This window comes from Salmo salar, chromosome ssa05 (assembly GCF_905237065.1).
Source record: "Salmo salar chromosome ssa05, Ssal_v3.1, whole genome shotgun sequence".
Taxonomy (NCBI): Eukaryota; Metazoa; Chordata; class Actinopteri; order Salmoniformes; family Salmonidae; genus Salmo; species Salmo salar.
Genome location: NC_059446.1, coordinates 62,049,335 through 62,073,389, shown reverse-complemented (window position 1 = coordinate 62,073,389; position 24,055 = coordinate 62,049,335). Strand labels below are relative to the sequence as shown.

Genomic DNA, 24,055 nt, shown 5'->3' with positions numbered 1-24,055 from the left:
AAATAAATAAATGAATATATTAATGTGGATAAAACTATTTAATTTTTGTGTAATAAATCTTGTGGAAAAGTTATATGTTGTAATGTTCACCTTTATGCAATGCATGAAACCGGAATGGGTTAATCTGGGAAAGTACATGTATGAGCTGAATACTGTACTGTAGATGGGGAAATTACACTTTATTTCACTCTTCATAACCTCAATACATTTCACCGCAGCAATACAAATGTTATTTATTTCTTGAATACAACCAATATTATGTTGATGCATACTATAGGACAATCTAAACGTGTCTTGTATTATATGTTATGAAATATTAAATGTTATGACATTGTAATAAAGACTTACACATTTTCTACTGTCTATTCAATGCTCATTCCTCAATCAACACATTCAACATCCATCCATCATCCATATTTAGGCCAATCAATCCAGACTTTACCTTTAATCATGACAAGCTTTGTTTCGCACGGCTACTTAGGGTAACAGGAAACAGAATGCGACATCAAGTTAGCACATCATTTAAGAATAGTTAGGTCAGTTAGGTTAGATATAATGAGGTACAAGGTGTATAATGTCACATGATGCTCAGTTAGGAAACCAAAACAAATGTTGGTTGGCGTCTGTACATGAAGTAGAGCGGCTGAATCTTTCAGAGACATACATTGACACATTTTGTATTCCAATGGACCTATCACAGATTATGTCTGCTGAACTATGGCCCCCCTATGTGTACCCACAAACTAAAATCAACTAATAAGTCTTACACCTGGGACCTGCAAAGGGTGGCCATTTCTAGGACACTGGTGACTTCTTAGTGCTCTGTGGCCTCCACCACAGGTATTTCGGCCTCTTCTATATCGTCCTTTTCTGAGTGCCCAGGGTTCAGGTACTGCAGGATGGGGTCTAGGAGGACCTCGACAGCCCAGGAGCGGCGACGCATGGCACTGGTAGAAGGGAGGGCCTGGGTGTCCAACTCCTCCAGGCTGTCTTGCATCTGGGTGCCCTGGCGGTCATTGTGTGGGTTGTCCGAGGTTAGCCCAGGGACTGGGGCATTGGCTCCACTGGATGAGCTCCTGCGGGAGTGGATTGACAGGCTCTTGCGTCTGAGTGGGCTGCCGTTTCCTTCGTCAAAGTAGTACTCAGTGGTCTCCACCTCGGGCACAACCGCACTGGACGAGCTCCTGCAGGAGCGGGGAGACAGGCTCTGGTGTCTGGGTGGTCTCTCGTCTTTTGCGTGTGCGTTCTTCTCTGTGGTCTCCACCTCAGGTATAACGGTCTCGTTTGAGGATGGTTCAGAGCTCAGGTACTGGAGGATGGGGCCAAGGAGGACCTCGGCAGCCAAGGATCGGCGGCGCAAAGCACTGGTAGAAGAGACCTCCAGGATGTCAAACTCCACAGAGAGAGGCTTGTCATTCCGCATCTGGCTGCCCTGGTGGATGTTTGATGGGTTGCCAGCACTTGGTGAGCTTCTGCGGGAGCGAACAGACATGCTCTTGCATCTGGGTGGGCTCTCGTGGTTCTTGGTGGTCTCCACCTCGGGTACAACAGGCTCGTCTGTGGGTGGCTCAGAGCTAATGTACTGGAGGATGGAACCTGGAAGGACCTCGGCAGCCGAGGAGGGGTGACGCACAGTGCTGGTAGAATGAAGCTCTAGAGGGTCCAGCTCCAGAGAAAGAGGCTGGTCGTCTGGCTTCTGGCTGCCCCGGCGAGAGAGAGGTTGGTCGTCTGGCTTCTGGCTGCCCCTGCGAGAGAGAGGCTGGTCGTCTGGGTTACCAGCACTTGATGAGCTTCTGTGGGAGCAGGCAGACAGGCTGTGGCGTCTGGATGGGCTCACGTCTCTTGCATCTGAGTAGTACTCAGTGCTCTCCACCTCGAGTGCCATGGCCTCATCTGAGACTTTCTCAGGGCTCAGGTCCTCAGTGGTCTCCACCTCGGGTGCAACGGCACTGGACGAGCTCCAGCGGGAGTGAGCAGACAGGCTCTCGCGTCTTGGTGAGCTATCGTCTCTGGCTTCGGTGTGTTTCTCGGTGGTCTCCACCTCGGGTATAATGGTCTCGTCTGAGAGTGGCTCAGAGCTCAGGTACTGGAGGATGGAGCCAAGGAGGACTTCGGCAGCCGAGGAGGGGCGAAGCACGGTGCTTGTAGAAGGGAGCTCCTGGGTGTCTAGCTCCAGAAAGAGAGGCTGATCGTCTGGCTTTTGGCTGCCCTGGCGAGAGAGAGGCTGGTCATCGTCGTTGGCTGGGTTAGCCGGGGCTGGGTCGGGGACTGGGCTGGGGTCTGGGGGATTGATGCCGCTGGATGAGCCCCTGCGTATTGAAGAGCGATGACACACAGCGATGGTGGAAGGGAGATCCAGGTTCTTGAGCTCCAGAGATAGAGTCTGGTCATCCTGCTTCTGGCTGCCGTTGGGCAATTTGGCTGAGGCTGGACTGGGGGCACTGGTTGAGCCCCTTTGGGAGCGGGCATACGAGCTTGTGCGTTTGTGTGGGCGGCCGTCCATGGCCTTGAGAAAGAGGCTATTGGCAGAACTGCGGCGAGTGGTGTCGGAGGACATGGATTCCTGCTGGTTGAGGAAGTCCTCCACATCCTGATCACTTGGCTGCTGGAGCTGATACAGAGACAGTGATAGAGAGAGAAAGAGAGATAGAGGCAGACAGAGAGAGAGACAGAGAGAGAAAGAGAGAGAGAGAAAGCGACCAAGATAAAAGGTGGGGGTACACAGGGGATTAAGACTGTGGGGAATATACATACAGAGAGACATATGAGGGCAAATAAAGGAGATATTAGACGAGGGGAGATGATACAAAGAGGAAGGTTAAGTAACCTAGTAAGGAAGGGTGCAACTATAATCTAGAATGCTCACCATGTTGTACAGAGGGGTGCTGTTGACCAGCAGCTGTAGTAGAATCTTGCCCAGCTCCTGCAGGTCGGCCACCACAAGCTGCACCTGAGCAGGCAGTCCCAGCAGTTGCTTGATGGGCCCCAGTTCAGCCAGGACCCGTACCTGGGCCTTCAGCTGGTCCAGGGCCAGCCTCCTCACGGCCTCTAGGCGCAACATCTGGGACACGTAGAGCAGCTGCAGCCTCTGGAGCACAGAGCCCACCACCTCCAGCAGCCTGCTCAGGCCCATCTGATGATAAGGCACTTAGCTGAAGACTTACAGACTTATAATGGCAGTTACAGTTGAAGTCAGAAGTTTACATACACCTTAGCCAAATACATTTAAACTTAGTTTTTCACAATTCCTGACATTTAATCCTAGTAAAAATTCCCTGTCTTAGGTCAGTTAGGATCACCACTTTATTTTAAGAATGTGAAATGTCAGAATAATAGTAGAGAGAATGATTTATTTCAGTTTTTATTTCATTCATCACATTCCCAGTTGGTCAGAAGTTTACATACACTCAATTAGTATTTGGTAGCATTGCCTTTAAATTGTTTAACTTGGGTCAAACGTTTCGGGTAGCCTTCCACAACCTTCCCACAATAAGTTGGGTGGGTGGATTTTGGTACTGACAGAGCAGGTGTAACTGAGTCAGGTTTGTAGGCCTCCTTGCTCGCACACACTTTTTCAGTTCTGCCAACAAACTTTCTATAGGATTGAGGTCAGGGCCTGGTGATGGCCGCTCCAATGCCTTGACTTTGTTGTCCTTAAGCCATTTTGCCAGAACTTTGGAAGTATGCTTGGGGTCATTGTCCATTTGGAAGACCCATTTGCAACCAAGCTTTAACTTCCTGACTGATGTCTTGAGATGTGCTTCAATATATCCACAAAATTTTCCTCCCTCATGATGTAATCTATTTTGTGAAGTGCAACAGTCCCTCCTGCAGCAAAGCCCCCCCACAACATGATGCTGCCACCCCCGTGCTTCACGGTTGGGATGGTGTTCTTCGGCTTGCAAGCCTCCCCCTTTTTCCTCCAAACATAACGATGGTCATTATGGTCAAACAGTTATATTTTTGTTTCATCAGACCAGAGGACATTTCTCCAAAAAGTACGATCTTTGTCCTCATGTGCAGTTGCAAACTGTAGTCTGGCTTTTTTATGGCGGTTTTGGAGCAGTGGCTTTTCCATGCTGAGCTGCCTTTCAGGTTATGTCGATATAGGACTCGTTTTACTGTGGATATAGATACTTTTGTACCTGTTTCCTCCAGCATCTTCACAAGGTCCTTTGCTGTTTTTTTGGGATTGCACTTTTCACACCAAAGTACTTTCATCTCTAGGAGACAGAACGCGTCTCCTTCCTGAGCAGTATGACGGCTGCGTGGTCCCATGGTGTTTATACTTGCGTACTATTGTTTGTACAGATGAAGGTGGTACCTTCAGGCGTTTGGAAATTGCTCCCAAGAATGAACCAGACTTGTGGAGGTCTACCATTTCTTTTCTGCGGTCTTGACTGATTTCTTTTGATTTTCCCATGATGTCAAGCAAAGAGGCACTGAGTTTTAAGGTAGGCCTTGAAATACATCCACAGGTACACCTCCAATTGACTCAAATGATGTCAATTAGCCTATCAGAAGCTTCTAAAGCCATGACATAATTTTCTGGAAATTTCCAAGCTGTTTAAAGGCACAGTCAATTTAGTGTATGTAAACGTCTGACCCACTGGAATTGTGATACTGTGAGTTATAAATGAAATAATCTGTCTGTAAACAATTGTTGGAAAAATTACTTGTGTCATGCACAAAGTAGATGTCCTAATCGACTTGCCAAAACTATAGTTTGTTAACAAGAAATGTGTGGAGTGGTTAAAAAACGAGTTTTAATGACTCCAACCTAAGGGTATGTAAACTTCCGACTTCCAACTGTATATGAATTTCATCAGTCTTTGGAGAAATTGTTGAAGGACCCTTTAAAGCGATTTCACACCACTATTTGTGAAGTTGAAAAAACAAACATGACAAACTGACAGCCACTGTAAAACTAGTCATTTACCCATAAAAAACAACCAATGTCCATCCACTGCCAAGAGGATGTCATCTGACCTGGAAGACACTTGAATATGACCATTGATGAAATGCGTCATTCTTTTTAGGTCTGTTCTCTTCTGCATTATAAGATCTGACATATCACATCACTTGGCTCAATGTGGCCGTGAAAAAATGCCTGGCAGCGTATATTGTTTACCGCAGATGTAACGTGGAACTAGAAGCAGATCAAATCACACATCCTCCAGGCTTTTACATGTGAGCTTGTAGTGTGGATCAACAGCTCCAGATAGGCAAACATGTTTTACCTAGTCTCTAGAACTAGGCCAAGTCCCACAGTTTTGGTGGGGAAGACAAAAAAGGTGGGAGAGGTATTTGGGTCAGCTAAGTTCCTGATGTGTGAAACCAAACCAAGGATTCTGGTGAGGGGACAGGACACTGGCCCAAAGTAGCCTGGGGACAGACTCAGGACAAACGTAACAATGCAGCATGGTACCCGCTGCCAAATTTCATCGACGTAGGACATCTGAGGACACCACACACACACATGCAAACGCTGTCTCACACAGACACGTTTCTGTCCCAGCGCCTCAGTCTCCATGGGAGAGTGTACAGGAGCATTAATGAGGGTGTTTGTCTGATGAGGCCGACCCTCATTGGTGGGCTTTCAGCACCAGCCTATTCTCCTCTCTCTCCAGCCTGCAGCAGCAGTTAGGGTCATTTAGCACCAATTACCCCAGGAAAAATGTGGACTCAGGTCGTTCCTTCACAGCACATTACAAGAGGTTCAAGCAAAGAGGCTGCTGGAAACCCTATAGTTGTATAATATCTCTACGAAAGTTCATTAAACATTTCCTAGTGTTACTGTTTATTTTTATATTCAGTAACTACTTTGACAGTTTCACTATCAACCCAATTTTAGTTCATAGAACCATAAATTTAAAAATGAATGTATTATAAAACAATCCATTGAAAATCTAGTAGTTATTCTTCTCAATGTTCATCCTCTTTCTTAAAAACCTCCTTGAGGTGACCCATATAGTGACCCTGTTATTGAAAATATCCCTCAATTTCAACTGACCTAAACCCAGTTTGAGCTTCATAACTTTTTAGTGACAGGGGGCAGTATTCGTAAATTCGGATGAATGACGTGCCCAAATTAAACTGCCTACTACTCGGGCTCAGAACGTAGGATATGCATATTATTAGTAGATTTGGATAGAAAACACTGAAGGTTCTGAAAATGTTTGAATGATGTCTGTGAGTATAACAGAACTCATATGGCAGGCAAAAACCTGAGAAAAATCCAACCAGGAAGTGACTTGTAGTTCTTCTATCTAATCCCTATTCAAACTACAGTGTCTGTGGGGTCATTTTGCACTTCCTAAGGCTTCCATTGGCTGTCAACAGCCTTTTTAAACTTGTTTCATCCGTTTACTGTTACTGGGCAGAGAATAGGAGCTCAGTCAATCAGTGGACTGCCTGGGACCAGTGAGTTGTTTACTGCGCGGGCACATTGGCGCGCCTCTCCTTCTTTTACCTCCGTAATGAATACGCTATTGTCCGGTTGGAATATTATCGACGTTTTATGTTAAAAAGACCCTAAGGATTGATTGTAAACATCATTTGACATGTTTCTATGAACGTAATGGAACTATTTGACTTTTTGTCTCTGGTTCTGCGCTCTCGCGTTATGCCTTTGGATTAGTGACCTGAACGCGCGAACAAAACGCGCATTCAGGGAGTAGGGAGTGCAGGGAGTGCCCTAGAGCCCTCACAGAGAGCACTGACCATGTCTCTGGGCACGTAGCCTGCTTCTATTTAACCCAAACCCAATAAAGGCAGACAGAGACAGCAGAGGATGTTGTGGTGGTTAGAGAACCTCCCGAGGGACCTAGCATCAATTGATTACAGAGGAGGTCAACAAAGAGTAGCTGAGGTGCTGCCTGAAAATGCTCTGTTTTATTCATCCATTTAAAGTTATTCTGTTGTGTCATTATTTTATTATTACATTGTTATTATCATTATGTTACACTTTTTGTATAAATTATTATATTGTCTGAATGTTAGACTATTTTAACTGTACATCTAAATGTCTTTAATACCTTGTTTGAATTTGTGCTGTACCCTGATTGAGTAAAGAGGAGGCGGTATAGTTTATCATGATGGATGCGAGGTCTGACAGCAATGAGGAACAGATTGGTGTGTGGAGGAAAACGAGAAGGAAGAGAAAGGTGTAAAAAACACAGGGGAGTGAGACACGGAGGGTGGCAAAGGATGGGTGGTTCAGATGAATGAGAGTCATAGTGTGAGAAAGGACGAAGAGGAGAGAGCAGATTGACCTGGGCTAGGACGTGATACGTGTAAAGCAAGAGGCCTGTAGTTGAGACTACAGGGGACGAAGCAGACAAAGGTTCGTTTTAGGGACACAGCCATAGAGAGGGTTCTAGGTGTTTCTCACCCTGTCGGTAGCATCCTGCAGCATCCCCATGGCCCGCTCCAGCCTGTTTCTGAGCTTCAGCAGGCGGTGGTACAGCTGCAGGCTCAGAGAGAGCAGGAGGCCTCGGAACCGCGTCCACAACCCAGGCTCATCCTCCCCATCTTCGTCCTCATACTGCTGTGTCCTCCTCTCCCACTCTAGGCCTGGGGAACACACAGAGGCAAGTCAAAAGACAAATATGGTGTGGTCAACTCAACAGAAAGATGTAGATGTGTCTTTGTTGCCAAAACTTGCCCTCGTAACTGTAGTGTCCAATATTCGAAGCAGACTGGACGCAGCCATATTGACAGAGCGAGGTGTTAGGGTCATATACTTCACAACGGGCACACACTGGTTAAATTAACGTTGTTTCCACGTAATTTCAATGAAATGGCATTGAACCAATGTGGAGTAGACGTTGAATTGACGTCTGTGCCCAGTGGGTTACTAGTAGTTGGTTGTATTTGCACGGTAGGCTATGTGTCAATTCTTTCACACAGGCATCACAACTCCTTTCACCCCTTCCAAACACCTCTTGCCCAACACACAGAGCGTCATCACTGTGACACACTGTCTGATCAACACAGTCTATGCACTCCACAATCTAAAAACATGCTTGATTGTTTACATGTTGATGAATTACATTTACATTTCAGTCATTTCGCAGACGCTCTTATCCCGAGCGACTTACAGTAGTGAATACAGTTCATACATTTTTTGTTGTTGTTTTGTTCTGGCCCCCCGTGGGAATCGAACCCACAACCCTGGCGTTGCACACACCATGCTCTACCAACTGAGCCACAGGGAAGGCTATGAATCATGAATGATGAAAGGAAATAGAATTTACAAGCACACTTTATATTTCAAGTGAGGATATGAGTCAGTATGATTTGATAATGTACTGCAATGTTACCAAGACAACAGTGCATCACATCAATATGGTTTTCATGTCGATTAGATCTGCTTTACAGACAGCAGGATATCAATTATACTCTATTTTAATGAGTTATTTATTATATTTTTTCCTATGATTAAAATATTTACAAAACAACACAATAGAAAGATTTGAAAATACGTTTTTATTCTCAAATCTGTTATTATGGATGTCATTGTGTATTAGAACAGCCTCAAAGCAAATTAGTAGGGACATTATCAAACACTTGAAGAGCATTTACGCCCCCTGTGGTAAAGCTCAGAAAGCAGCAATAGGATGACCATGCAGATTGTGGTGTACACTGTATACTGTTACCTGACTTTAGACCAAAGACCTCATAAAGCATTCATGAATATACTTCAGCAGAAAGACAGCCTCCCAATCCACCATTCGGCAAAGACTGTGTAAATTGCACTAGCCCCTCCACTACCCTCCACCAAAACTCACGCAGTGTAGCTGTCAGGGGCATGTACTTGGCCATGGCCTCCTCTGAGCGTGTGAGGATGTCGTCCAGGCCCGAGGTGGCCATCTGACCCAGCTGTGACTCCTGCAGAGCCAGGAGGTAGTACCAGGTGGCATCGGTCAGCTTGTCCCAGCGCCCCTGCATCCCGTCCAGCTCATCATTCACACGCAGTTGCACGTCATCCAGGGTCAGAAAGAAGGCATCCTTCAGGTGACCCAATACCTGTGTGGAGGATGGGGGGTGGAGGAGAGGAGGGTTGTAGGGAATAGGGTGATAAAGAAGTAGCAGGGTGTTGAGATAATGAAAGAAGTGAAAGATGGCGAGTGAAGAAAAAGGGGGAGGTGGGAGTGGTAGAATAGTTGTAGATGATAAGGCAGAAAGAAAGGGAGAGAGGCAGTTTGGAATTTAGAAAAAGGGAGAAATAATCAGTCAGAGCAATAGTAGGATATTATAAATGGAATCCATCCAACATGACTGATGGTCAGTAGCAGTAACCTTCCACATAGTCTAACGCCATTAAAACGTAATGTCAATGTCAACTATTGAAACTCTGGTAATGCATCTAATAGACTATAAAGTGGTGTGAAAGGTCAGTTAATGCTGGAACAATCAGAATGTGTCTACGATAACAGACCAGTCAGTCAGGCTCACACACTGCATCATCACCCACTGGACCAGGCAGAACAGAAACAGAGAGAGAAGACACCCACCTCCTCTGTAGACTGGTGCAGGACGGGAAAGTTATCTTCCAGCTGGTCCAAGCCCATACAAGCATAGTTATTGACGACCTCAACTGCAATATGGAGGAGGGAACCAATGGTGAGACATGGAAACCAAAAGTTAGAGTTATTTGGTGGTAGCGGTGGCATCCATGTTAAAGTTATTCACATTTTACATTTTATATTTGATGGCAGATGAGAGTTATAAGGCAATAGGGTAGAATCAATCAGTAGAGTTTTCAGTATTCAGTGGACTCACTCTGGGGCTCCAGACTAAGTAGGAGGGGGGTGGCACGGAGAATGACAGCCTGGGACACATTACGCACCCCAATCTCAGCCACGCCCCCCACCACACCCAGGAGCGGGTAACGGCCCTTTACGTCCGTGTAAACTGAAACAACAGATTTCAGGGCGGAGTCGAAGAGCGGCAGACTAGCCAGCCGTTGCACGGCGTTGGCCTGGAGAAAGAAGGACAATTTACTCCCCTGGAATCAAACGTTTAACCCCTGGTTATTGTTTTTATATATTTTCCAGCTCACCTCAATGTAATGATTATTTGTGTAAGACATGTCCTTTTCACCAATCCTGTAAAACAGAATATGTAGAAAGAGTGAATTACCTTAGTGACTGTCAGGCAAACATCTCATAGGGACACAGGGGGCAAAGCAGAATGCCCCAAGCAGTCTTTCCCACATCTGTTTCATAATGACTTCCTTATCTTGAATCTAACATCCTGTTTACATGGTACTGTCAGCTGCTAGAGTGCCACAGTGATAACAGTTGTTCTATGCTCCTAGCATGGAAATCTAGTTATCCCTTCAATGGGCGCTGACCATACCCAAGGAGGATGACAGTGAACAATGGGAGTCATGAAAGGGAATGAACTGTTCAGCAGTGCCGCAATGAAGAAACCATTTCAAACAATTCTGTAATTAATTTAAGCAACAGTAAGGTACTCAATAAATATTTACATAAACCAGAGGTCATCCATCCTTACATCAAGGTTTTAGTATGATCAAATATTACGCCACAGCCTAGTGGTATTGACCAGAAACATAAAAACAGAAAGCAATTCTGCTCACACTATCACATTTAAAGGAAAATATTGAAAGACAAGACAATTATATGCTTGGAATAAGATCAAGTAAGCAGAGCTTTGAATAGAATTACTGTCAATGATATATATAAAAACTATATGCCAACATAGGCTACCACTAACACCTTGTTGTAGCCCAGGCTAATGACTCCATCTGCCTCAAGATTGACCAACTAGGTAGCCTCGCATAGGCAAATAAGGAAACATTTCTTGAAGGCTGATAAAAACGATGGAATAACATTCTTACCTCAGAAAATTGTAGTTTTAAAGATTTGAAGTATAATATGAAATTTAACAAACTCTTCTCCAAGTGTTTATGCAGGTCTGGCTTGCACAACTTTCAATTCAGCCTATCAACTCCCGAGCTTCCAGAGCCGTTCAGCACTAAATAAGTATAGCTGCTGAAGTGCGCGGGTTATGACATCTTTGCAATTTGGAACGGACACACATGTGATCGAACTGCGAATCACAGTTTTGCTCTCAGCAATTAGAGGAGCATAGCAAATTGACGGATACGTTGCTTCTGCATTGATATTTCATGCATATTATTAGGCTTTACGCCACCAGAAAAGCAGCCTCTGGATGTTTTTTTTGTTGTTGCTTGTTTATAGCCTTGTACAGTTTGCAAAGAGCAAGGTTGTTATTTTTCTTGTTCTGTGGTGGAATGTCTACAACAGTCACGATAACAGCTGAAAACACCCTCTGGAGGTAGAAGGGTCAGCATTTGAACATCAGGTATTCCAATTCTGATTCTGAAGCCTGAGCGCTCAGTCTAAATGAAAGCCTAGGCCTACTACTTAGCCCTTCAAAAACTGTACTAGAAACTTAATGTTGAAGTAGGGGCTTTTAATGTCCTATCCCTTCCAACAGTTACTGAATAAATAAATGAAACATGCATAAGTGATTTGATTTCCAAAGCATCATTGGAAACACCATACACCGATTCAATCAGAAAACATGAATAGGCTTACATGCACAAGATTGAGTCAACTTGCTGTGACTACTGAAATTATTCAGAGATGAAGTTTCTCAAGGTCTTAAGAGGGATTGACCTTGACATAGTAGATGATGTTACAACTTTTGAAAAGATTTTAAAAGTATCTGAAAGCTTACTACAACCCTATTAGTCATCTAGGTAGACTAATACATTGATTAGTGTCTAGCTAAACATGGCCAACTATAGCTGTGCCACTTAACTCCATGACTTAGGGGTCCTGGTTGGTAGGCTAATATAACATGGGCTCCTGAGTGGCGCAGTGGTCTAAGGTGCTCCATCTCAGTGCTTGAGGCGTCACTACAGAAAGCCTGCTTCGATTCCAACTGGCCATGATTGGGAGTCGCATAGGGCAGTGCACCATCAATGTTCACAGAGCCACACTTGAGGAGGCTATTAAAGTTCGTCAGCTCTAATGACTCAATTATGTGAACCAGTTTAGAAGTGACGTGTGATGATATGGAAAAAACAACCCAAGAAACTTTCAAGTTAACTAATCTGGGCATTTCCAAAATTTAACAGAGGATACACTATGTTCTTAGTTGACCGAAGCTCATTTCAATGAAATGCCACAGATGTCGTTAAACAGAGTTTCACTGACATTAACAGCTCCTACCCACAAGCCAGAAGACTACTGAACAGTTCATCAAAAGGGTACCTGGACTATTTGCATTGACCCCCTTGTTTTCTTATCTATTATTATTTCTTGCAATGATACAGGATTTTGTCCTCTTGCACAGGATCAATGTACACTCACTGGACTCTAACCACACACCACTACACTGACACTCCAACACACAAACACACACACACACACACACACACACACATTATTGTATTCGGCGCATGTGACAAATAAAATTAGAATTGATTAGGCCTAACTACTTGACCTGAACAAAGGCCAACTGTGGTAAAACTTTTTTTATTTTCTACACTATTACTGCCATTTTCCCGGATCTCATCCATCATAGAGCAAAGGAAGCATCTTTATTGAACTTCATTCCTACATTCAAGAACATTTTCTTTCTAACATTTTCTTTCTAATGAAACAATCCTTCTATCATAGTTGAAGGCTGATTCTTCATTTAGAGGGAAAGATGCTAGCTTAAGGTAAAGGTTATTCACATAATACACTGTCTCTTATTTCAAGCCAAATCTGAAATTTAGCCAATTTCAATTTCCAAGGAGTGGAATGCACTTTACATGAATGGACTTCTGTATAGTGGAAGTTCCCAGAAGCCCTGCTGAATTTCACAGATGACTCCATGTCAAATCTGACCATAATTCTATCCTCCTGACTCCTGCTTACAAGCAGGAAAGCAGGAAGCACCAGTGACTCGGTCTATAAAAAAGTGGTCAGATGAAGCAGATGCTAAGCTACAGGACTGTTTTGCATGCACAGACTGGAATAGGTTCTGGGATTCTTCTGATGGCATTGAGGAGTACACCACATCAGTCACTGGTTTCATCAATAAGTGCATCGAAGACGTCGTCACCACAGTGACTGTACGTACATACCACAACCACAGGCAACATTCGCACTGAGCTAAAGGGTAGAGCTGCCGCTTCCAAGGAGCGAGACACTAAACCGGAAGCTTATACAAAATCCCGCTATGCCCTCCGATGAACCATCAAACAGGCAAAGCGTCAATACATGACTGAGATCGAATCGTACTACACCGGCTCTGATGCTCGTCGGATGTGGCAGGGCTTGCAAACTATTACAGACTACAAAGGGAAGCACAGCTGAGAGCTGGCCAGTGACACGAGCCTACTAGACGAGCTAAATTACTTCTATGCTCGCTTCGAGGCAAGTAACACTGAAACATGCCAACATTCACAAGGCCGCAGTGCCAGACGGATTACCAGGACGTGTACTCCGAGCATGCACTGACCAACTGGCAAGTGTCTTCACTGACATTTTCAACCTCTCCCTGTCTAAGTCTGTAATACCAACATGTTTCAAGCAGACCACCATAGTCCCTGTGCCCAAGAACACTAAGGTAACCTGCCTAAATGACTACCGACCTGTAGCACTCACGTCTGTAGCCATGAAGTGCTTTGAAAGGCTGGTCATGGCTCACATAAACACCATTATCCCAGAAACTCTAGACCCACTCCAATTTGCATACCACCCCAACAGATCCACAGATGATGCAATCTCTAACAGTGGTAGGCCTGATCACCGACAAAAACGAGACAGCCAATAGGGAGGAGGTCAGAGACCTGACCGTGTGGTGCAAGGACAACAACCTATCCCTCAATGTGATCAAGACAAAGGAGATGATTGTGGACTACAGGAAAAGGAGGACAGAGCACGCCCCCATTCTCATCGACTGGGGCCAAACTTCCTGCCATCCAGGACCTCTATACCAGAGGAAGGCCCTAAAAATTGTCAAAGAGTCCAGCCACCCTAGTCATAGACTGTTCTCTTTGCTACCACACGGCAAGAGGTACCGGAGCACCAAGTCGAGATCCAAGAGGCTTCTAAACAGCTTCTACCCCCAAGCCATAAGACTCCTGAACAGCTAATCAAAGGGCTACCCAGATCCTATTTTACACTGCTGCAACTCTCTGTTATTATCTATGCATACCGTCATTTCCGGACTATTAAGCGTACCTGAATATAAGCCGCACCCACTGAATTAAAAAAAAATATATATTTTGAACATAAATAAGCCGCACATGTCTATAAGCCGCAGGTGCCTACCGGTACATTGAAACAAAGGAACTTTACACAGGCTTTAACGAAACATGGCTTGTAACAAAAATAAATAGGCTTTAACGAAACACGGCTTGTAACAAAAATAAATAGGCTTTAACGAAACACGGCTTGTAACAAAAAATAAAACATTAGCAGTAAGCTTTAGTTGTCTTTTTGCACTGAGTCAATTCCTCACGCTGCCGTTTCCAACGTCTCATCATCGACTCATTAAGACCAAGCTCCCATGCAGCAGCTCTATTTCCTTTTCCAACAGCCAGATCAATCGCCTTCAACTTGAAAGCTGCATCATATGCATTTCTCCGTGTCTTTGCCATGATGAGGGTGACAAAATGACTACCGTAATCAGAATGATGGGAAGTTTGAGAGCGGTCGATTTAATCTAAACAGTAAACAAAAAAGTTGTTTGACCTTAACCCGTTCGGCAATTTCATTGGTCTAATGAAAGCTTCATGTCGCCAAAAAACTGAGCACGTCACAGAATGTGTTATTATTTTTTATTTTTTAATTGAAAGCTGGAAAAATCCATATATTAGCCGCGTCATTGTTTAAGCCGCGAGGTTCAAAGCCTGGGAAAAAGGTTGCAGCTTATAGTCCGGAATTTACGGTAGTCACTTTAATAACTCTACCTACAGTACTGTTCAAAAGTTTGGGGTCACTTAGAAATGTCCTTGTTTTTGAAAGAAAAGCACATTTTTGGTTCATTAAAATAACATCAAATTGATCAGAAATACAGTGTAGACATTGTTAATGTTGTAAATGACTATTATAGCTGGAAACTGCAGATTTTTTTATAGAATATCTACATAGGCGTACAGAGGCCCGTTATCAGCAACCATCACTCCTGTGTTCCAATGGCACGTTGTGTTAACTAATCCAAGTTTATAATTTTAAAAGTCTAATTGATCATTAGAAAACCCTTTTGCAATTATGTTAGCACAGCTGAAAACTGTTGTGCTAATTAAAGAAGCAATAAAACGGGCCTTCTTTGGTCTAGTTGAGTATCTGGAGCATCAGCATTTGTGGGTTCGATTACAGGCTCAAAATGGCCAGAAACAAAGAACTTTCTTCTGAAACTTGTCAGTCTATTCTTGTTCTGAGAAATGAAGGCTATTCCATGCGAGAAATTGCCAAGAAACTGAAGATCTCGTACAACGCTGTGTCCTACTCCCTTCACAGAACAGCGCAAACTGTCTCTAACCAGAATAGAAAGAGGAGTGAGAGGCCCCGGTGCACAACTGAGCAAAAGTACATTAGAGTGTCTAGTTTGAGAATAGATAAATAGTACCCGCATAATACCAGTCTCATTGTCAACAGTGAAGAGGCGACTCTGGGATGCTGGCCTTCTAGGCAGAGTTCCTCTGTCCAGTGTCTGGGTTCTTTTGTCCATCTTAATCTTTCTTTTTATTGGCCAGTCTGAGATATTGCTTTTTCTTTGCTGCTCTACCTAGAAGTCCAGCTGTTGTATTCAGCGCATGTGACAAATAAAATTAGATTTTATCCCCCCAAAAAGCATGGAAGATGTCCTTGATGCAGCACATGGGTAACCTCAAGCATATCCACAGGCCACATAATAGCTTCTTCCTTAAAAGTAATGAAGATTAAATAAAGTCCATGTGACATGACTGTAAAAAGTGGTGTAAACACATTAACACAGAAATGATTGATTTGTGTGCTTTGATGGGATAAATACAGTCATAAGACCAATGGTCTTTATGAGCTCAAATAAAAAGAGGAACTGTACACTAAAGATTCATATTGGCAGGTGTCTTATCCTAATTTTATATTCTTCAAACAATACAAAACAAAACATACTGTCACGACTTCCGCCGAAGTCGGTCCCTCTTCTTGTTCTTCTCACCCCAGGTGAGTCGGCACCAGGCTCACTCAGAGCCCCCTGTTGCTCACATGTTTTTGTTTATACATTTTCCTGAGTTTTCCCCGCATTCCCAGCATAAGGCGCTCGTAGATTCAGGCGCAGCTGGGAATTGTATTGACAGAGCATTTGCCCATAGTTTAGGGATCCCCATTGTTCCTGTGGATATGCCCTTCCCTGTGCACGCCCTAGATAGTTGACCATTAGGGTCAGGGCTAATTAGGGAGGCCACCGCATGGTTACGCAGGAGGGTCACAAGGAGAGAATGAGTCTTTTCCTTATTGATTCTCCTGCGTTTCCTGTGGTGCTGGGCCTACTCTGGTTGGCCTGTCATGACCCCACTATTTCGTGGCAACAGAGGGCTCTCTAGGGGTGGTCACGAAAGTGCTCGGGGAGGTGTTTAGGGGTTTTCATCGATGCTACTACGGTGGAAAGTCCAGACCAGGTCTCCACCGTGCGCATCCCCTCTGAATATGCCGATTTGGCTCTCGCCTTCTGTAAGAAGAAGGCGACTCAATTACCACATCGACGGGGGGATTGTGCGATAAATCTCCTGGTAGACGCAGCACTTCCCAGGAGTCACGTGTATCCCCTGTCACAGGAGGAGACGGCAACTATGGAAACATATGTCTCCAAATCCCTGGGGCAGGGGTACATTCGGCCCTCCACTTCACCTGCCTCCTCGAGTTTCGTTTTTGTGAAGAAGAAGGATGGAGGTCTGCGCCCGTGCATTGACTATCGAGGTATCAACCAAATCACTGTGAGGTACAGTTACCCGCTGCCTCTCATAGCCAGTGCGATAGAGTCAATGCACGGGGCACGCTTCTTCACAAAATTGGATCTCGGGAGCTCTTACAACCTGGTGCGTATCCGGGAGGGGGACGAGTGGAATATGGCATTTAGTACCACCTCAGGGCACTATGAGTACATCGTCATGCCGTACGGGTTGATGAATGCTCCATCAGTCTTCCAGGCATTTGTAGACGAGATTTTCCGGAACCTGCACGGGCAGGGTGTAGCGGTGTATATCAACGACATTCTGATATACTCCGCTACACACGCCAAGCATGTGTCCCTGGTGCGCAGGGTGCTTGGTCAACTGTTGGAGCATGACCTGTACGTCAAGGCTGAGAAATGTCTGTTCTTCCAACAGTCCGCCTCCTTCCTAGGGTACCGCATTTCCACTTCAGGGGTGGAGATGGAGAGTGACCGCATTTCAGCCGTGGGTAATTGGCCGACTCCCACCATGGTAAAGGAAGTGCAGCGGTTTCTAGGGTTTGCCAACTACTACCGGAGGTTTATCCTGGGCTTTGGTCAGGTAGCGGCTCCCATTACCTCACTGCTGAAGGGGGGACCGGTGCGACTGCAGTGGTCGGCTGAGGCGGACAGGGCTTTTGGTCACCTGAAGGCTCTGTTTACCTCGGCTCCCATGCTGGCTCATCCGGATCCCTCTTTGGCGTTCATCGGTGGATTTCCTCACGGATCTTCCTCCCTCAAAGGGTAACACCACGATCCTGGTCTCGTTACCTGTATAAAAGACACCTGGGAGCCAGAAATCTCTCTGATTGAGAGGGGGTCAAATACTTATTTCCCTCATTAAAATGCAAATCAATTTATAACATTTTTGACATGCGCTTTTCTGGATTGTTTTGTTGTTATTCTGTCTCTCACTGTTCATATAAACCTACCATTAAAATTATAGACTGATAATTTCTTTGTAAGTGGGCAAACGTACAAAATCAGCAGGGGATCAAATACTTTTTTCCCCCACTGTAGCTTATTCAAGACCATTTAAAAATACAACACATCCCTTTAAGACATAAAAAAGCTCTTTACCTGACTAGCTTTTCAAAGATGGCTACTGCAGCTCTGATTGGTTAAGGCGCACCGGTCTGAGTAGAGTACAGGCCTGAGTCGTGCCTGTCAATGCAATAGAAACCTTCTCCAATGCGCTCTGCCTACAAGAAAATCACACCCCATACCTCCTCCTCTTTCTTCTTCTTCTTCTTCTTCTGTGGGTTTTATGGTAGACTACAACCCAAAAAGGTGTATTGGACGAATTGAAAAACGTGATATGGAAAACTAACTTAATCACCCCAAATAAAAATAGTACATTGAAAAATCCAAACAAAACTCCCACTCCTTCCTTCCTTCCTTCCTTCCTTCCTTCCTTCCTTCCTTCCTTCCTTCCTTCCTTCCTTCCTTCCTTCCTTTCTTCCTTCCTTCCTTCCTTCAAATCTCCATATCTCCCTTCTCAGGCTCTAGGCCCCGAGAGGGTGGTACGGCTTGTGACAATAATCTATGCAACTCCTTCACTGAGAAATCTTTCAGTCCCAAGAACCGCTCCGCTGCATCCACAATGAAATACATTTTCCTGTACCTCCTCTCCATCTTGGCAGTGCCATTAATCACCATAGCTACATTACATGACCAAAAGTATGTGGGCAGCTGCTCATCGAACATCTCATTCCAAAATCATGGGCATTAATATGGAGCTGGTCCCCCCTTTACTGCTACAACAACCTTGAAACTTTGTTGTCTGGTTTCTACAACCACAGTTTGGGAATGCTTTCACAGTTTGGGAAGGCTTTCCACTAGATGTTGAAACATTGCTGCGGGGCCTTGCTTCTATTCAGCCACAAGGGTATTAGTAAGGTTGAGCACTGATGTTGGGTGATTAGGCCTGACTCGCAGTTGGTGTTCCATTTCATCCCAAAGGTGTTCGATGGGCTTGAGGTCAGGGCTTTGTGCAGGCCAGTCAAGTTCTTCCTCACCAATCTTGACAAACCATTTCTGTATGGACTTCGCTTTGTGCACGGGGGCATTGTCATGCTGAAACAGGAAAGGGCCTTCCCCAAACTGTTGCTACAAAGTTAGAAGCGCAGAATTGTCTAGAATATCATTGTATGCTGTAGCTTTAAGATTTCCCTACACTGGAATTAAGGGGCCTGGCCCGAACCATGAAAAACAGACCCAGACCTTTTTTCCTCCTCCACCAAACTTTTACAGTTGGCACTATGCATTGGGACAGGAAGTATTCTCTTGGCATCCGTCAAACCCAGATTCTTCCGTCAGACTGTCAGATGGTGAAGCATGATTCATCACTCCAGAGAACACATTTCCACTGCTCCAGAGTCCAATGGCGACAAGCTTTACACCACTCCAGCCGACACTTGGCATTACAAATGGTGAGCTTAGGTTTGTGTATGGCTGCTCAGCCATGGAAACCCATTTCATGAAGCTCTCAATGACAGTTCTTGTGCTTTTGCTTCGAGATTCAGTTTGGAACTTGGTAGTAAGTGTTGCAAATTATTTTCTTCGCACTACACACTTCAGCACTTGGTGGTCCCATTCTGAGAGCTTGTGTGGCCTACCACTTCGCGGCTGAGGCGTTGTTGCTCCTAGATGTTTCCACTTCACAATAACAGCGTTTACAGTTGACCGGGGCAGCTCTAGCAGGGCAGAAATTTGACAAACTGACTTGTTGGAAAGGTGGCCTCCTATGACAGTGCCACGTTGAAAGTCACTGAGCTCTACAGTAAGGCCATTCTACTGCCAATGTTTGTCTATGGAGATTGCTCGGGTGTGTGCTCAATTTTATACACCTGTCAGCAACGGGTGTGGCTGAAATAGCCGAATCCAGGGGTGTCCACATACTTTTGTATATATAGTGTATAAAGGCCACAAAGTCCACCTTCTTAACCTTTAAAATATCTGGGTTCTGCTCGTGAAAGCAACCCCTGCAGTCTGCATTGAAGCCCTATCCACCACCATGAAATCTTCACGAGCACCATTTGAACCCTCAACCCTTTTAACAGCCGCTGCAAATGAAATGCTCTGGACAGCCCTGACTTTGGCCACCTCATTCTCTTTCATCCTTGTCAGGCATTTGTTGGTCAATTTTGTAATACAATTGTAGGCAGAAGTTGGTACAGAGTACAGTTTATGATAGCTCTCCCCAGGTTCTGAAAAATGTCTAAGACATCCTGTAACTCATATAGCCTCCCCAGTCCTCCTTGCGTGACTTTCCCTGGCAACAACATTTTAATCAATCTAACCTCCCCCTGACAGCAGCAACCACCTAGTCAGCAATTAAAAGTTCAGAAGTGGGTTTGACCGAAACTTGACCTTTCATCACAAGTTTTGGGTCATAACAAGGTGAACGAGTCTAAGCATCTTCTGACAGGTGGCTGTTTTCAACAGGCCTGAGGCAGCCTTGTGTTCTCAGAAAACCAGTCGTATTCTCAGAACCTCAGATAGCCAGGCGGGGCCCAGACAGGAGGAGTATGAACTATAAGGGCACAAGGCGAGACCCAGATGCAGATGGTTTGAGTCTTTGATATTTATTATAACCAAAAGGGGTAGGCAAGAGAATGGTCGAGGACAGGCAAAAAGTCAAAACCAGTTCAGAGTCCAGAAGGTAGTGTGGCAGGCAGGCTCGAGGTCAGGGCAGGCAGAATGGTCAGGCAGGTGGGTAAAGTCCAGAAAACAGGCAAGGGTCAAAACCAGGAGGACTAGTAAAAGAGAATAGAAAAGGCAGGCGCACGGGAAAAACACGCTGGTTGACTTGGAACATACAAGACATACTAGCACAGAGAGACAGGAAACACAGGGATATATATACTGCTCAAAAAAATAAAGGGAACACTTAAACAACACATCCTAGATCTGAATGAAAGAAATAATCTTATTAAATACTTTTTTCTTTACATAGTTGAATGTGCTGACAACAAAATCACACAAAAATAATCAATGGAAATCCAATTTATCAACCCATGGAGGTCTGGATTTGGAGTCACACTCAAAATGAAAGTGGAAAACCACACTACAGGCTGATCCAACTTTGATGTAATGTCCTTAAAACAAGTCAAAATGAGGCTCAGTAGTGTGTGTGGCCTCCACGTGCCTGTATGACCTCCCTACAACGCCTGGGCATGCTCCTGATGAGGTGGCGGATGGTCTCCTGAGGGATCTCCTCCCAGACCTGGACTAAAGCATCCGCCAACTCCTGGACAGTCTGTGGTGCAACGTGGCGTTGGTGGATGGAGCGAGACATGATGTCCCAGATGTGCTCAATTGGATTCAGGTCTGGGGAACGGGCGGGCCAGTCCATAGCATCAATGCCTTCCTCTTGCAGGAACTGCTGACACACTCCAGCCACATGAGGTCTAGCATTGTCTTGCATTAGGAGGAACCCAGGGCCAGCCGCACCAGTATATGGTCTCACAAGGGGTCTGAGGATCTCATCTCGGTACCTAATGGCAGTCAGGCTACCTCTGGCGAGCACATGGAGGGCTGTGCGGCCCCCCAAAGAAATGCCACCCCACACCATGACTGACCCACCGCCAAACCGGTCATGCTGGAGGATGTTGCAGGCAGCAAAACGTTTTCCACGGCGTCTCCAGACTCTGTCACGTCTGTCACATGTGCTCAGTGTGCACCTGCTTTCATCTGTGAAGAGCACAGGGCACCAGTGGCGAATTTGCCAATCTTGGTGTTCTCTGGCAAATGCCAAACGTCCTGCACGGTGTTGGGCTGTAAGCACAACCCCCATCTGTGGACGTCGGGCCCTCATACCACCCTCATGGAGTCTGTTTCTGACCGTTTGAGCAGACACATGCACATTTGTGGCCTGCTGGAGGTCATTTTGCAGGGCTCTGGCAGTGCTTCTCCTGCTCCTCCTTGCACAAAGGCGGAGGTAGCGGTCCTGCTGCTGGGTTGTTGCCCTCCTACGGCCTCCTCCATGTCTCCTGATGTACTGGCCTGTCTCCTGGTAGCGCCTCCATGCTCTGGACACTACGCTGACAGACACAGCAAACCTTCATGCCACAGCTCGCATTGATGTGCCATCCTGGATGAGCTGCACTACCTGAGCCACTTGTGTGGGTTGTAGACTCCGTCTCATGCTACCACTAGAGTGAAAGCACCGCCAGCATTCAAAAGTGACCAAAACATCAGCCAGGAAGCATAGGAACTGAGAAGTGGTCTGTGGTCCCCACCTGCAGAACCACTCCTTTATTGGGGGTGTCTTGCTAATTGCCTATAATTTCCACCTGTTGTCTATTCCATTTGCACAACAGCATGTGAAATTTATTGTCAATCAGTGTTGCTTCCTAAGTGGACAGTTTGATTTCACAGAAGTGTGATTGACTTGGAGTTACATTGTGTCGTTTAAGTGTTCCCTTTATTTTTTGGAGCAGTGTATATACACCAGGGAGAACAAGCAACACCTGGAGCGGGTGGAGACAATAACAAGGACAGGTAGAACTGATCAGGGTGTGACAATGAACGTAGGCAGTTTCCACCTTCTGATAGTGTCTGAAGGGCACAGCACTCAAAACGGGTGTTAACACACACAGAGGTCTCCTGAAGAGGAGACCTTACAGTTTATCATAAAACAATTTATTAACCCCTTAAAAAGGTACGAGGCCTTGGTTTAACCCCTTCACATTCCAAAGACGTGGCTTCATGATTCCCACCACAATTGCACCATGTCACATTTTTATCACTTTTAAAACACATGATCTTTTCCACAACTTGGACATATTGGCTTCTCCCTTCTACAAACACTTGAAACATGTCCAAAAGCTTTACAGTGATCATTGGTCTTGAGATAAATGCTCTGACTCTAGTTTAAATACCCCAACTGCTCTTGAGTAGCGAGAGACTCCATATCAAAAAACAAAAGCACAGATAGGCTCTTCACTTTTTCATAAATCACCACACAATTTATCCGACGTGCATCAATCACTCCAGGAATATTTTTAATCTGTTCAACATCGACTTCCCTCGAGACGGCAGATATTACCCCCTTGAGGGATGCCCTTTTCCGAAGAGACACACACTGCCAAACTTCTCAAATCGGGTGAAACGCAACACACGTTCCTTCTGATCCTCAGAAGTACAAAAAATCTAAACAAGCCTGCCTGTCGTGATCCTCACAGCCTTAACTTTACCCAGTACTCTCTCCACCAGTTTGGATATGTCAAATGGATTCTTCAAGATTGGTAATTCGATCAGCTGCTCCTCATTAACTTCAAGCACAATATGCAACATGAAAATATTGGACATATCATGACAAACAACAGCCTCTTGTGGTGTAATATAGTTCTAAGGCCTGTGACTGAAGCAGCACTAGTCATCTGTGTAATTTAAGAAGGTGTCACATACATAGATCAGTGGTAAACTCCTTTTTCATATCCTAAAAGGTCCATATAGCATGCACAATTGATTTTGTATTTCCACTCGTTCAATTTGCAAAGAACGGAATCTGTGAAAATCTCACCCTAAACGTTGTTTCAACCAGTCAAATCACGTTCGTATGTATTCCTCAGAGATCCTAGAACGTAACCAGACTTCACTATATCATTGTGTGTAGTATATCCTATAGGACACCAAATTTGATCAGAAAGCGGCGCCTTCATGGCACGCCGATGACGCGCGTGGGCGGTCATCACTTGATCGCCTCTAATTTTGTCAAATAAGTACCAATCGGGGTCAAACAAATCTAGCTAGATAGCCAATGAGCTGGGCTTTACGGGAGTATCCGGAAACCCTGTATCTGTTGCAAAATGTAGCTGCTAACCTTGTGTGACAGCATACCTTTTGGACAAAAAGTATAAGAATATTCAGAGTTATGAAGTTATGAAAACTGGTTGTTTTGCAAATGTTGAACTTATAATATGGCTATTAATACTGGAAAAGCTAAATCAAAGTACAAGTATACAGATTTGACGATATTCTTGTAGAAAAGTGTAATATGAATGCAAGTGTCTCCTTCACGATTTGCCCAAACTAAATGTCATGTAGTTCCCTCATACTTCAAGTTACCTGTCTGAAA

General features: G+C 45.0%; 1 protein-coding gene across 2 annotated transcripts; it reads right to left on the bottom strand.

Moving 5' to 3' along the window:
- Positions 1 to 158: 158 nt before the first annotated feature.
- On the bottom strand, positions 159 to 23,592 carry plin6 (perilipin 6). 2 transcript variants are annotated; one of them, XM_014201110.2, is made up of 8 exons: positions 23,501 to 23,592; positions 10,067 to 10,112; positions 9,787 to 9,985; positions 9,519 to 9,601; positions 8,793 to 9,030; positions 7,394 to 7,575; positions 2,867 to 3,133; positions 159 to 2,611 (listed from the first exon to the last, which is right to left on the bottom strand). In XM_014201110.2, the coding sequence occupies exons 2-8, from the start codon at positions 10,094 to 10,096 to the stop codon at positions 815 to 817; spliced, it is 2,796 nt and encodes a 931-aa protein (XP_014056585.2). In that variant the 5' UTR covers positions 10,097 to 10,112; positions 23,501 to 23,592; the 3' UTR covers positions 159 to 814. The 2 variants fall into 2 exon arrangements, with proteins under 2 accessions (XP_014056585.2, XP_014056584.2); XM_014201109.2 differs by lacking the exon at positions 23,501 to 23,592 and adding an exon at positions 10,871 to 11,015.
- Positions 23,593 to 24,055: the final 463 nt, after the last annotated feature.

What these genes read in the sequence shown, in the direction of transcription:
- plin6 (XM_014201110.2), bottom strand. Translation starts at nt 10,096, where the DNA reads ATGTCTTACACAAATAATCATTACATTGAG. An exon ending in ACTTAGTCTGGAGCCCCAGA is followed by an intron (nt 9,602 to 9,786) that starts GTGAGTCCACTG and finishes TCCATATTGCAG; the next exon opens with TTGAGGTCGTCAATAACTAT. An exon ending in GCCCCTGACAGCTACACTGC is followed by an intron (nt 7,576 to 8,792) that starts GTGAGTTTTGGT and finishes TGTGTTCCCCAG; the next exon opens with GCCTAGAGTGGGAGAGGAGG.